At 42.9% G+C, this 14007-nt stretch overlaps 1 protein-coding gene across 2 annotated transcripts in view; it reads left to right on the forward strand.

Moving 5' to 3' along the window:
- LOC119378850 (palmitoyltransferase ZDHHC1) overlaps window positions 1-14007 on the forward strand; it is a 61259-nt gene that overhangs the window by 32095 nt on the left and 15157 nt on the right. Inside the window, exons 8-10 of one of the 2 annotated variants that reach the window (XM_037647888.1) lie at window positions 1393-1478; window positions 3027-3156; window positions 10924-11014. In XM_037647888.1, the coding sequence (XP_037503816.1) occupies window positions 1393-1478; window positions 3027-3156; window positions 10924-11014 (307 nt within the window). Of the gene's footprint in view, window positions 1-1392; window positions 1479-3026; window positions 3157-10923; window positions 11104-14007 lie in introns of both variants that reach the window. The other variant, XM_037647889.2, reaches the window with a different exon arrangement.

Genomic DNA, 14007 nt, shown 5'->3' on the forward strand with positions numbered 1-14007 from the left:
ATTGATCAGAGGCGTAAGTATTGACCCCCCCCCTCCCGCAAACTTTTCCCCAGAAACGTCTTGATAAAAATCATCTCATGTTGAGTCATCTCTTACAATAAAAATGTCGTTACTGGATTGCAACCACTGATAACTTGTATTTGAAGGTACAAGATCGAAACGCGTCAAGTAGAGTACTGATTATACGAGATATTGCTGATAAAAAGAATTGACACCATGGTCAAAAAAGCTAATTATACGCTAAGGAACGCGTGAGTCGACTCACTCAGGGCTCACTCAGGCTCAGATCAAGCCGTGAGTTTGAGTCTGAACGAGCCTGAGTGAGTAGTATTTGGGTGAGGTTGAGTCCGAGTCCGGTTGAGAAAAACTTTGGTGAGTCTTAGTCCGAGTGAGTAATAAGGATAAAATATATTTCATGAGTGAGTCTGAGCGAGCTCCACATTGTTTGCCGACCTATGGGTAGGGCGCTCGCTACAATCTCTTCTGTAGACAGAGTGACGCATGTCTCAATGCGAGAGCAACGGGTGACGTAGTCCTCAAAAGGCACAGCGTTGTTGGGTGTGCCGCTGGCAGAACTTATCGCGAAGGCCACGGTAAAGCTGTGCTTCAGAAAGTGCGGTTTGTACTGGTGACCAATATGACGTGGAAGGCATTGGATGGTGTCACAAAATATGCTCTTAGAACTGAAATGTGCTCTGCGCTATATTCCGTTAAACTGAAATGAGCTAGCATTGGGTCCAATGGCGCTTTGGTGGGGATTTAAAGAAGTTGGTAAACTGAATAGTTCGTTTAACCGACATTCGTTCAAATGGTATTTTACTGTATATAAAGTGGGCGGGAGGATGACCGCCGCCGTAGCTCAGTAATAATAAAAACCCCTATACTTGCCTTGGTTTTCTTGTCTGTTAGTTCTAATTAATGTTATGTCTAGCGAAGAAAAGCGAGCCCTTAAAATTCACCTTCTTTCATTCTTTAATAGCTCACATTGTTTTAAAGGGATGTAAATATTTCGAAACTGGCCAAATGACTATGCTATTTCTGCAAATAGTGTCGGCCTCTTCATGTAATCCAGCTGATATGATGGAATTGCGATATATACTACAAGAAATATTTAATAGTCTGTTTCCATCGGCATTAACAATCTTTATGTAAACACTTAAGTAAACTTTTGGCACATAGCCTGTGGCTTGGATTGAGCGATTGTAGCTGTGATGCTTGGAAATAAAATGTTGACCATCCCTTCCATTATCACTAGGTTGGTGTGAATGTTTGTTGTGTGAGCATTTCTTTTATATTTTGTGTATACCTTTCCTGCCTTTTACAGTAAAGGTGTTATTTTGGTGGCTACCTGAGTGGTTATATGCCAGGTTATATGCCGTATTTCTTTCACAGGTCAACCAGGTTTCACCCGTGCAGCAGAAAGCCTCAGCAGCTCAAAAAAGTGATGCCGTTGACACCGCTGGAAGAACAAGTGTCAAGTATGTAGTCATGTTGTAGTGATTACTGCTTCTGGAAAGTTTGAATTAATAGTTTTATTTTCATGTGGGATGTGATTTTACAATGCCTTTGATTTTATATACAATGCCTTTGACTTCTCCATAATTTTGTGTGAGTCGCCAATTTTTCAATGTAAATGTGATACATTTCAAGACTTCACTACCAATCCTTGCAATATTCTTAAGGTATGTCTATTCGTCGCTGTAAGTGCTGTAGGTCTCTCAGGTGGATGCCCCTTAAAACTAGGCTTTTGGGAAACCCCTAAAACTGAGCTGTTAAATGCAAGAAAGACAGTGTATTACCTCCAGTTTGCTGGAAGGAAATTACGGTAGGTTGCTTCGTTGCAAGAAAAAAAAAGAAGGAAGCAGGAGATAAGAGGACAGGGCAACTTGTGCACCTAAACGGGGCAGAGGAATTGTACACTCATATAATGCATATGTCATTACGCAAGACATTCACAGTAATGAGGGATAACAGTGTTATGGCATTCACCTAAATACTTTACAAAAATTCATATATGTAATTAATGAATTAATTAATCCATATTACCCTACAGGCCCTAAAGGAGCATTGAGTAGGGGTGGTTGCAGTAAAACAACTACAAAGAAGGCATAAAAAAGAACATCATACAAAGCAAAATAAATAAATGCATATACATTGTAAAGAAGTAAAAGAAGAAAACAGTCTATGCAAACATAGTAACAGAGAAAATGGAAAAAGCATTGTTATACAAAATCAAGATAACAGATGAAGTTGCAGTTGTTTGGAAATTTGGCAGGATTATTTACTGATACAATATCACCTGGAAGGTTTTTCCATTATGCAGTGACTTGTGGCAATGCAGAATTGTGGATCATGAAGTCGACCAGATGTGCGTGAACGAATTTCTAGTGAGTAATGACTAGACCATGAATTACAAAAGTATTTTTGAAGCGGATAGAGAAGAGCAACAGAACAGCAGGAATGCAAGTTATTAAGCAAAGTATCTCGTTTACTTTGAGTAACACTGGATTGACTATTGTAATTGCTTGTTATAAAGTGGGAAGCATGATTTTGGATGGATCTCCATTTATCTACCAAGTACTTTTGTTGCTACAAAATGTTAATTGACTGTTGCAAAATGTACATTGTGCTTCTATAAAACATGTTTCAAAGTGGCTAGGGCAAGTCACGTTACTGCGCACCTGGAAAACACAGGCTACATAAAGACCTACAGGTTCCAAGGGAGGAAAAATTGGAGATAAATTCATTCTCGTCCAGGATTTGAACCCGGGACTATTACTATCCACCCTGATTGAGGACAAGTTTTTCTTCAACTGGGCAGGTTTCTTTCTGAGATAGCCATATGGGTTTCCTTGTAGCTTTGGGCTGCAAACGGGTTGATGATAATTTTCTTATTTCATGAACATTCTTCGATCTGGTGGGTTTCCCAAAGAACTGATTTGTCATTGTATAGAGTTTCTCATTACGTACTGGCATACGCAAACTGGCACCTGTTTCTTTTTCCTTTCTTTCCTGCATAAAAATAGGATCGACGTCCCTAATGGTCATGAGAAAAGTACCCGTGGTGGTTCATTACACTCTCGAGATGTGCAGCAAACCAACAGTCCATCACGTCAGCGCTATGTCCTCCGAGAGATACACAAGTCAAGGCTGAAGGTGAGGCTAGACAAAAATGTGCAGTTCGCAGAAAGGCTGCTTTGAAAACTCTTTTAACCAAAAACTATCTCATCAACAGACTCACTAAGCTATGGTTCTGAGTGTCATCTGGCTGTCCGTAGGCACATTCTCTTTCTCACCTATTTGAGCTCCAAAAGAGCACTGGGTGCTTTGAGGTGAACTGGGAAGTATACTTCGATGAGGAGCAGTGGAACTGCATTGTTCTAAGGAACAGGTGCAGCCCAATTTACCACAAAACCCCAATTTTTTAATTTGTTTGCATATTGGGATTGTAATTGTATTGTAACATCGTAAATGTACTCCAACTCGCTCTTGTCTGTTTCCACAATTAGTACCTCCTCTCCCCCCACACGAAATATAAACCGAAAAAAAAAATTTTATGCATACGGTTTGACCCCACAGATCCCACAATGCAGTCCTCTGCATTGAGGTGGGTTACAATGTTAGTTGTTGGGAAAAGATTTTGTAGGAATGAACTTTGTACAGCAGCCAAACATATACTAGAATTCGGCAAAGATCATCGTAAGATGTGCATGTAACCTTGCCAGTTGCACAGGATTATCGCTGTATATCATTGTGTTCTCCTGGCTGTAGGCTTGCCTATTTCAGTTAAAACAGACAAGGTACACAAAAGGACAAGGTCGCATACTGGCAACTATCCAACCATGTGGTGTAGTTGTGTTGTGTTTGTATACATTGTAGAATTTTTACAATTTCTCAAAATGGCCGCAGAATCGCCATATTGTTCACCACAAAGCATATTGTGAGACAAAGTAGCGGATGCCGTTGGGAGTGAATAAGAAAGTGGCATTTTTTTCTAGCAACCAGCAGAGATTTTTGGCACTCCATGAGGTATTGTATTTTTGAGGGATTTGTTTTCAGCAACCTAGGTTTCACCCACAATGGCAACGTTGAAATCACTGCTAAGGACAGAAAAAAAAATTTTTTTTCTGGCAAAAGTACTGTAGGAGGGCAAATAGTGCACTGAAATGATTGCCTACAATTTTTTAGAACAGACTCTGAGGGGGTCGAGCGCAATGTCTGGGACATTTGACATGGGATGACCCTATGGTTTGCAGTGAATTGGCATGCAAGAGTGCTGGCTTGAGGCTGCAAGACAATAAAAACGGTGGGGATGGTTGCATTGATTAATGTAAATAACATTAGAAGTTGGTCCTATAGTTGGCTCACGAATTTAAATCCTAACACATACAAACTTGTGACAGTTTCTCAGCAGTACAAAAGCGAGTGGGCACCCCTCGTGACCTCAACATCTGTCACGTGACTCCCGCCGACATGAGAGACACCGCCGCCTCATGCTTTCCACAGTAGTTAGTGCTATCGCTAGACTAGCTTGGTTTAGTCGCATTGAACCATGGCATTTTTTCTTTCTTTTTTTCCACCCTTTTCAACATTTCCTTTACGTTTTTATTCTGTTTATTTCATTCTACGTTTGTAATTTCTCACTAATATTGTGTAATTCTGCATGTTTTATTCTGCTAATTTTTTTCTTCATATGTTATGTCACCCACTCACCTCTGCAGTGCCTCGATGACTGGAAGTATGTAAAATAAAAATAAGTGAAGGCCATTTTGAACCTTCAACCACGATAGACGGCAAAAGGTTTTGGGGTCTGAAATTTCAGATGTCTTATACATTGCCTCTATGGGGCACGTAGCAATGCCTTGAAGGCATCCAAATTATCATGATGTACATAAAATCTGAAATCTGAAAAATTTGTCATTGATTGTAAAACGTATAGTTTATATTTTATTAACTAACTGCACAGAAACTGATGTGCTTGTTCTCTAAATCCATAATGCTCTAATTTATTCAATTGTATACCATGATCAGTCAACTCATGGAAATTTAAATATCTAAGAATATACTTAGTACTTGAAATAATTCTTATTTACTGCTTGTTTAAAACTTAAGCTTGGGAACATATGGCACTAATGACAGAGTAATCAGTTTAAAAACTGTGTTGTGCTTTTGAAAGTGTGTTCTGTTTCATAGTATGTATAGCTTGCCATATACTTAGCAATATGTTTTTTTTTTGGGGGGGGGGGGGGGGGGAGGGGCACATCAAAGGGGTACAGACATAAAAATTTTCAGTTATATTTTTGGGCCAAATGAAACTCCAAACCCTCAAGAGCCTAGAAAACATACGGACAGGTGTGGGTGCACCTTGTAAAATTACATATTTTGAAAAGCTAGGTTTCAGGGGTGTGCGAATGCTGAATAGTAGCCTTCGAATCGAATACCAATTCGAAATAAAGAAAAAAAGTCAAATACCAAAGTGAATATCCAAAATTTTATTTTCACAGACCTCAATTTTGTCAAGTTTTCATACAAGAAGAGTAGCTGCTTCACTTGTTCGGGGGTCAGCTTCTCTCCCAAAAGCTTCCAGCACTCGTTCACAGCAGTGTTCAAGAGGGCTGCTATTCTCCATGCCGAAAAAAGTAATAACAGCGCAGCGAGACGCAAGTTTGGAGCTTCTGTATGTTTGGTGCGGCAGTGGCAAATGCAGCATGACCAAACGACAAAGCATCTGTTACATGCATGTAACACCAAGCACCGAGGTTTTTGCTGGCAGAAATCGGCACGCTTTTCGAGGCTTGCGGCATATGCGATCAAACTACGCGATTGGTCTCTGTTGGTGATATGCGACATGGTCGTGCAAGAAGCCTGTGTCTTTGCTTCTGAAGAGGGAACACCAATGACGCACTTTAAGGGGAGCGTGGACTGGGCATCGAAGTAAAGGAAAATTACTTAGTAAGGAGAAGTAGTCATTCGAGTGACTGCGTTTTGTTTGATTGCCTGACATGCCATGGGCGTTAGGGGTGTGGGGGGAGTTGTGTTACAGTAGAACCTTGGTGAGACGATCACGGCTCATACGAATTTCGGGGTGGTACAAATTTTTGTATGGCCCCGGCCAAGGCCCATTAGCCTGCAGTGTAATGAAGTACGGCTGTTGCGAACCGATTTTCACCCCCCCTGATGTTTGATACGAACGTACACTACCGCGCAGGTACGAACAAGTACTGCCCGCGCTGTCGCGGAAGGCGCGGCAACCACGCGGAGGCTCAGGAACCCAAGCGCATCGCGCTGCCGGTTTGTCAGCATAGGCCACCTGCGGCGCGTCGTAGCCTCCGAGATTGTGCGCGCGAATCTTGGAGGCCCTAATGGTGCCTTCGTGTGCCTTCACGATTAGATTACAGATGGCCTTGGCGTCGCACGTGTGCTGCCATACTTGAGGCAGCATTGTTGTACTGTGCCTACATGTGCCTACACGTGTGGTAGGCACGTTTACACGTGCCTACCACATCAATGCAAACTTAGTACTCGCAATCTGACATCCTATGAAAGGTGGACTCAGACCGAAAGAGGAAGCGCATCTTGGCGAAGCAGCTAGGCCTCACAACGTCAACACTCTCCGATTTAAAATGCACGGGACACTCCTGAATTTTGAGCAAACCTGCCGATAGTGCGGGCACGGCCGTAAAATCCCCAAGAAACATACCCAACACCACCATGATAAGAAAATAATAACAACAAAGGAAGCTGTTCTTAAATGTTCTGCCCTTCATTTATCGCACGCAAAGTGCTCCTTAAATCACTTTCGCAGCAGTACTCTGGTGTAATGCGGAAAAGCGTACTAAGATTTGGAAGGGGCTACTAGCTGTGACGGGTTACAACACATCTGGTTCATTGATTACACATGCGCACACGCGCCTTATATTTACGAGTTCAAGTATGATCGCTGACGTCAAAACTTGGCTGTCAGTTATTCAGAGCTGTTCATGACGTTGGTGTGACCCTGAAAAACAATAAATGAAAACGTACACTAGCTTTCTTTTGTTGCATACTAATTTTCTATGTTTTTTGGCGATGCGAACTTTCGGGTGATACGAATATTCTTGGTGACCCCGTGGGATTATAGTATCACCAATGTTTTACTTAGTTATTGTACTATGTGCTCGTTTAAACTGCCAAACTAGCATGCTATCATGAAAACTTGAATATCCTTGAGCAGCGACTATTTCCAGAAATCGAATAGTATATATTCAATTTGCGAATCGAACTATTCGTAGAGCTGCTGTTCGATTCATATTTGAATATTCAGGTATTTGCAAACTCCTGCTAGTTTTGGCTCCTACTGTACCCTGATGTCACAACACAGTATGAGCTTCTCGTCATGTGCTTGCACAACATATCATGTTTCCATGGCCACTCCGCTCAAGTAGCCATTTTGTATATGCTGGTACCTGACATAACAACTAGCCATACTGATGCATGAAGTCACCAGAATTGATGCTGTAGCCTCACACCATGGAGGAAGGAAAAATAAGGAGAGGCCCTGACGTCACATTCGTGAAGCCTCCACATCGCAAACACCCGCATCGCCTCCTAGCGAAGGAGCCTCGAAACATTTCGCGATTTCTGCCATGTCGTTTGCAAGCGCATGCGCAATTCGAGCCTTTTTTTTTTTTTTTTCGCCGTGCAAGGCGCCGCGGTCGCGGGGCCGCGGCGCAGTCGATTCACGCATGCTGCTCCCTGTGTGTGTTCTTTAGGAAAGCTACGCAATGCCCAGCTGTTGCGTATGGTTGCGTATACCCGGTGCAAATCGCGTGCGCTGCGGAAAGTACCGGGTGTCACTTTTCATGTGTGCGTACACGTTCGCTTCACTGCTGATCACTAATGCACGGTATTTGCATGCGAAGCTCTCGGATGTGCGCTCTGTTGCTCCTTACTCATTGTGTCAACTCAGAACACACGTGAACTTTTGTTTTTGGCGTCTGATGCGCCGTACATAACATGCGTCGAAGGCATCGTACGTTTTTAGAGGCTGTGTCGTTCAACGAAAGGGCAATAAACTTATGTTGTTGTTATCGGACTACGTGATGTATGTATTGTGCGGTGTGCGCTCGCTGCGTGCTTGTTGTTGTGTGCGTACTGGAATTACCAACTTTACGTGCACGATCGCGTATACAATACAGTGGTGTCCTCTTTTCGACGTGAAGTTACGTCAACTATAGGTTGGCGGTGCGCCGAATAGCTACTACGCTCACTTCATATACACGAACAAACAACCGCTAATCCGGCAACAGATCGGGAAATCGGGCTACGAGAAAGGGAAGGCCTAACGCCCAGGAGAACGCGTAAGTCACTGCTAGGTGAGTTCGAATATGATGATGCAGGGGCTGAACGTTTTTGATCACGGCACGTACCGGTATTCTGTACTGTTGCACAAAAACGCTCCACGAAGAATTTCAGCACGCAGCGCTCGGGCCTGCCACGCATGAACAGCCTGGTAAACGTCTGCTTGCAACATTTTACTGCGTGCGAACCGCACAATACGCGCTAAGTTTACGCCGGGACTACAAATCTGCGCAGAAGCTAACCACCGCGGAGAGCACGCCGCGGGGCGTCTGCTGTTTTGTTTGCCCCATACCGGTTTGTTTGCCCCATAAATCTGACGTCATTTCCGCCACACTTTTCGCAATGCATTGAAATACGATAGGGCCTCTCCTTAGTATTCTTTCCTCCATGCCTCACACCATGCTAGTGTCAATGTCAGTATGTGCACCATGTGAAAATTGACTTTAACGTCACAATAAAATATCTTGTCACTATTTCCTGAGCTTCACATTTGCTCAGAGCCTTCTCTGTATGCAAAAGATTTGTATGGGGGAGTAAAGTCAGCTTCCAAAATTGGTGTCAGCACCCCTTTAATTAATACATGATGAAATGATTATCGTATGATAGCTTGCCAGGTCATGTAAGTTATCTCCTTTTGTACTGCTACTACTCTTTTAGTTTGCAACTGACTGATGTAGGTTCCTGGTGGAAAGGATTCATTGAACAAGTTTGTCAGCGCTATACCCAAAATGTCAATATTATTTTAGTAAGCCTACATAGTACACCTTTTGTGACCCAGTGCAGGACAGCTTTTCTTATCCTCAAACGAGCTTTTGCTGCCCTCTGTGTACAGTACTCTTGTTATTGTGGCGTAGAAAAGAAATTGCAGAGGTGTGCCAGTGGCAAAGTTTTTCTAGAAAAGTCGAGCAATGTCCGCTCTGGAAAGGTCACCACAGGCTCTGATACCCCGTGTCACATGGGCGTTTTGGAAGGTCTTTCAACCGATAGTCTTTTTGATTCAACGATCAAGCGCGGCCTGCTACATGGAGGGTTTCGAAGGCCATCGAGTCAATAGTCTGTCGAGTCAACGGAGCACCCCCACAACTCTATCAAAACTTCGATGGCCATTGAGCGACGGAAGCAGAAACAGTGCGAACGTGCGTTCTCATTCACAGTGTGCTCGTACTCACGACTAGAAAAAGAAAAACTTTTAACCATTATGCTTTAAAAGCAGTATGTGTGAGGGTTATGAATTATTTTAATAAAGTATTTTTTTGCCACTTGAAAATACACGAACTGCACCTACTCTCAACAACGGCAGCATGCTTGTCTTCATCGTGCCGTTTTGCCGTGTCTCATTCACTGCAGTTTCGCTGCTCAACAACTTAGACTAAATATGTATTCATAACTATAAATAAACAATTTATTAAAATGTTTAGACAAAAGCAACAGACAAATATTAGTGTTTTTAAGTGGATTTATTTTATTTATCTTTTGGTGACGTGAATACGAAAATGAAGATCCGCAGCGCGAGACAATTTTTACGAGAAATGCCTGAACCACTCAACCAGGGGCAGCGCCAGGATTTTCTTACGGGTGGGGCACTCACTACAAACGAGTTTCTTCAGGGCGCCAGGGAGGCGGATACGTAACTTGTGCTTTCTGTTTTGAATATGTTTCCTCTTGGGGGGGGGGGGGGGATTTTAAGGGGGCTGCCCCCCTCCCACACACACACACTCCCCACTGGCACTGCCCATGCACTCAACAGCTGTTCAAAGCTGCCGTGTAGCAGCGCGACAACTCCATCGAGTCAATAGAGCTGTGGCGTTTTGATGGCCATCGACTGGATGGCCTTTCAAAAGTGCCCATGTGACACAGGTATAAATTTTTCTCGTAAACATTAATACTAAGTTGTAACTCCAAATACAGTTCACTAGAGCTTGCCAGGAATAATCATTTACTTCTGTGAAGAAATGTCCAAAGATATCATAATTTCATGCTTGAAGTGGTGGCCATCATCATTGCAGTTGGTACACTTCATGGCACCATTTGTAAAAACCCAAGGAAGCCATACTTAGACTTTCAGAAATTTGTTTTCTGGGAAGCTGGTACCATTCAGTAGTGTAGCATTCACACCAAAATGATAAAACAACTGCCAAGTCTCCATGGCTCTCAGTACTAGATGAATGGAAATTCCTGGATAAGTGAGGCTCATCATTGGCTCAAGAAGGGTTAGCACAGCTGAAAAGTAACTGGTTCAACTACTATTTGTCACATGCTGATTCGATATTGGCATCATTGACCTGAGGAAATAGTGTTTCTTGCAAACACTTGGTTTTTTTCAGGTAGTCTCACTTGTGACAAGCACGTTGTTCGTAGGTTGATGTGCAGATTTAGGCATGAGTTTTGCCTTCAGATATGGCTGGACAGCAATCCATTCGAAAACAAAACTTGCATGTGTTGCCCTCAGTTTCAAATTCTTTTATCTGTCGATCTGTGTGTTCAAGATTATGGTATGTGTACCTCTTCAAGAGAGAATATTGCAGGTTAGTAAGTGACGGAATGGTCTTGTCCTATTGTGATGATACTTTTATCATTCCTTAGGTGGCTCGCAAGAACCGGGCTGGCAAGCTGATGGAAGTGTCGGAGCATGGCAACCATGCCACTCCAGTTGTGGGGCTCGTCAATCAGCAAGGTAGTGGTTCTTGGGGTCACCGCACAGATGCTGTGAGGCTGTGAGCGTGCATGTCCTACTACACTGCACCTGCCTTGGCTGCTCTGCAGGTACTGGCTTCTTGTGCTTTCTCCTCACACCTCCTGGTCCTTTGTTTCCCATAAGCCTTTTCCCCATGTAGTCATGATTTGTAGCTCTTGCTTTAGGGCCACTCTTGCAATCTCAAAGAACACAGTTTCTTCAGGCTGATCCTTGCAGTCTTTTTCTTTCCTTATTTGTTTCTTTATGTTATGCACATGCGATAACACCCCAAAATTGAGAAGATCTGCTTCAGCACTCTGATACTTTTCTTTTTATATAACAATGTGCTTGCCTACTTTATTAATATGCTTTGTTGTAAATTGTAGTCGCACAACTGTCTGTTCACTGAAATCAAGATGAATCAGGATTATTGCTGTATTGTGCATAAATTCACAGTGATAGGTAAGCCATGGTTTGTGATATACAATACCATTTAGGCTGTTGGTAAAAGATTAAAAATTGTTTAATAATAATCCCACAGGATATACAGCACACATTTGGTAAAACTTTGTTGACCTTGGTAAATTGCTCAGGTTACGATACCTGTGATGCGATACCAGTGTGATGCAGAATTTCTCATGAGGTTTCATTCTCGCACTTTTAGCATGGTATATGTTAATTGCCATTGCCCATAGTCAATCTTTGGAACTGAAAGCTTTTTGTGAGGCAAGGACACAATTTTGAATTTGCGGCTGTGAATGTATGTACTAGGTGAAAAGTAAGCTTAATATTAGTAACGACTATATTAACAAATGAAGCACCATAATTATCTCAAAATATGAACAAACAAGAATAATGTTCTATTTTTTGTAAACTAGCAAATTGATAAACTTTATGGGGATGGCAGATCAATCAGTCACAAAGGCATCCTTAAAAATAGTAGCTAGAATTGAGGAAAACTTTTCTATCATTTTTGCTACAGTTACTTTCAGTCTCCATCAAAGTGATACAAACTCTGTATCACACTTCATAGTGTTGCAAGGTTAACAATTTCATCAGAATTGAGTCATCTAGTTCTCCACATTTGTTTCAAGATGAAAAAGAAAGCTTGACGGAGCAGTAGTAACATTTTACAGTGTCACCCATTTGTGAGAAGCTTGGTTTGGTGCTTGTGTCCAAATTTGCTGTAACATGCAGCAAATGACGTAATGATTGCTATGAATTGGTTCTTCCGGTATAGCCACACAACCTGGCTGCATGATCAGGGATGCAACAGCTGCGCCAATTGCGCCAATTTGATACAATTCCTTATTTCTGCGCCAAGCTGAGCCAAAACCGTGAAATTTGTTAAAATTGCGCCACGCTGCGCCAAAATACCCAATGAGATTAAAATTTTCTCAGTTGCGCAAGTTTGAGTGAGAAATAAAGGCCGCGTTGGTCATCTGCAGTGTGGGCATAGTCATCCAATACAGACGCGCAGACCCTAACCCTAACCCCCCCGCGAAAGAAAAGAAAAAAAAAGTCAGTTTCACCGGAAGGACGAAGCAATGAATGCGATAGCAACAAATTGTAATGCTCTATGAAGTGGGGCTGGCAGCAAACGCTTTTGTATCCGATCTCGCATAACTCTACAGAACGTTGGTATAAGAGAATACGGCGTTTCCAGGGAAAGATGCTCTTTCTGCACAGTGTCTTCGCATTGAGAGCGCAGCACGTATCAGGATATAAGAGCCGCCCGCTGATGGCTGCCGAGATAGCGCGCGCCAGCGATCGCGCCCTTAGAATCGGTTCAAAAGTTGCTGCTCGAGCGACAGCCCCCCTCCTCCCTCCCCCTCTCGCGTCTTTTCATGCTCGTTCAAAACGGGCGGGGAGTTTCCTCTATGCTTCGATGGCAGGCTTCCCGAGCGGAGTGGTGTTATCGCATGCGCCTTCCGAGCGACAGAGATGGGCTAGCTCGTTTGATTTCTGCTTCAGCCGCATTCGTCGCACACACTCGCGCGCTTTTACCCACGGTAGAACATACTATGCAGAGGGATATGTTATCAGTTTGGACTTTATACGGGAGATGACGGCAAAAGCTCGTCGAGAGTGTCCATATAGTTGGTATCGCAATAGAAAAGGACGGTAGTTCTCAAATTTCCTGATGCTTGTTTTATTGCATGCAGAACGCTATTTAAGCCACTTTTGCCGCAGTGCACTGGTGTCCTGCGGAGAAGCATGCTGAGATTTAGAAGGGACTATTAGTACTAGCTGTCAGGGACACAGCACATTTTGTTCCTTAATTACTCATTCGTGCATGCGCCGATTAATTACGAGTACTAGTATGGTAGCTGACGTCTAAAAAATTATTGGCAATCATTTGGAGCTGCTATGTATGGCGTTCCTGCGGCCTTGGGAAACAATAGACAAAAGCGTATGCCAGCTTTCTTTTTTCGCTATCCCCACTTGCTCCTGCTTTACGAATCTCCCAAATTTCCAGGTTGCCAGGTTGGCAGGTCCACATTAGCATTTCCAGTGCCTGTCAAATTATTTGACAGGTCCTGCAAATGCTAATGTGGACTTAGTCATTGTTCGCACTGTGGGGTGGCTCAATACACTGCTTTCATTGAAATAGTAGTGTTCGCGTGCACTGTGCACGAACTAGCTGATGTTGAATGCTTTTTACGTATTTTTGCTTTCTTTTCTAAAAGTAAGCCTTCCTTGTTATACTGCTCCAAACTTGAGATTTCGGGCTAAAAAATTCAGGTTTTTTTTTCGCAACCTGCTCCAAATTGGGATTTTTGTGCTTCAAAAGCAACATTTGGCTGCTCCAAAAATTGCTCCAAATCCTATTTCGGCTGTTGCATCCCTGCATGATTGACACTGCTTTGCCTTTGGGCTGACAACACTTGAGCGTGATTCATTAAAAAAGCTGTCATAAACCTACAATGCAGTCACTGGTACTCTTTATTGATATTCATAAGTTCTTTCATTGCGCAATTCTACAACAGCGC

Source organism: Rhipicephalus sanguineus, chromosome 1 (assembly GCF_013339695.2).
Source record: "Rhipicephalus sanguineus isolate Rsan-2018 chromosome 1, BIME_Rsan_1.4, whole genome shotgun sequence".
In the NCBI taxonomy this organism is placed as follows: domain Eukaryota; kingdom Metazoa; phylum Arthropoda; class Arachnida; order Ixodida; family Ixodidae; genus Rhipicephalus; species Rhipicephalus sanguineus.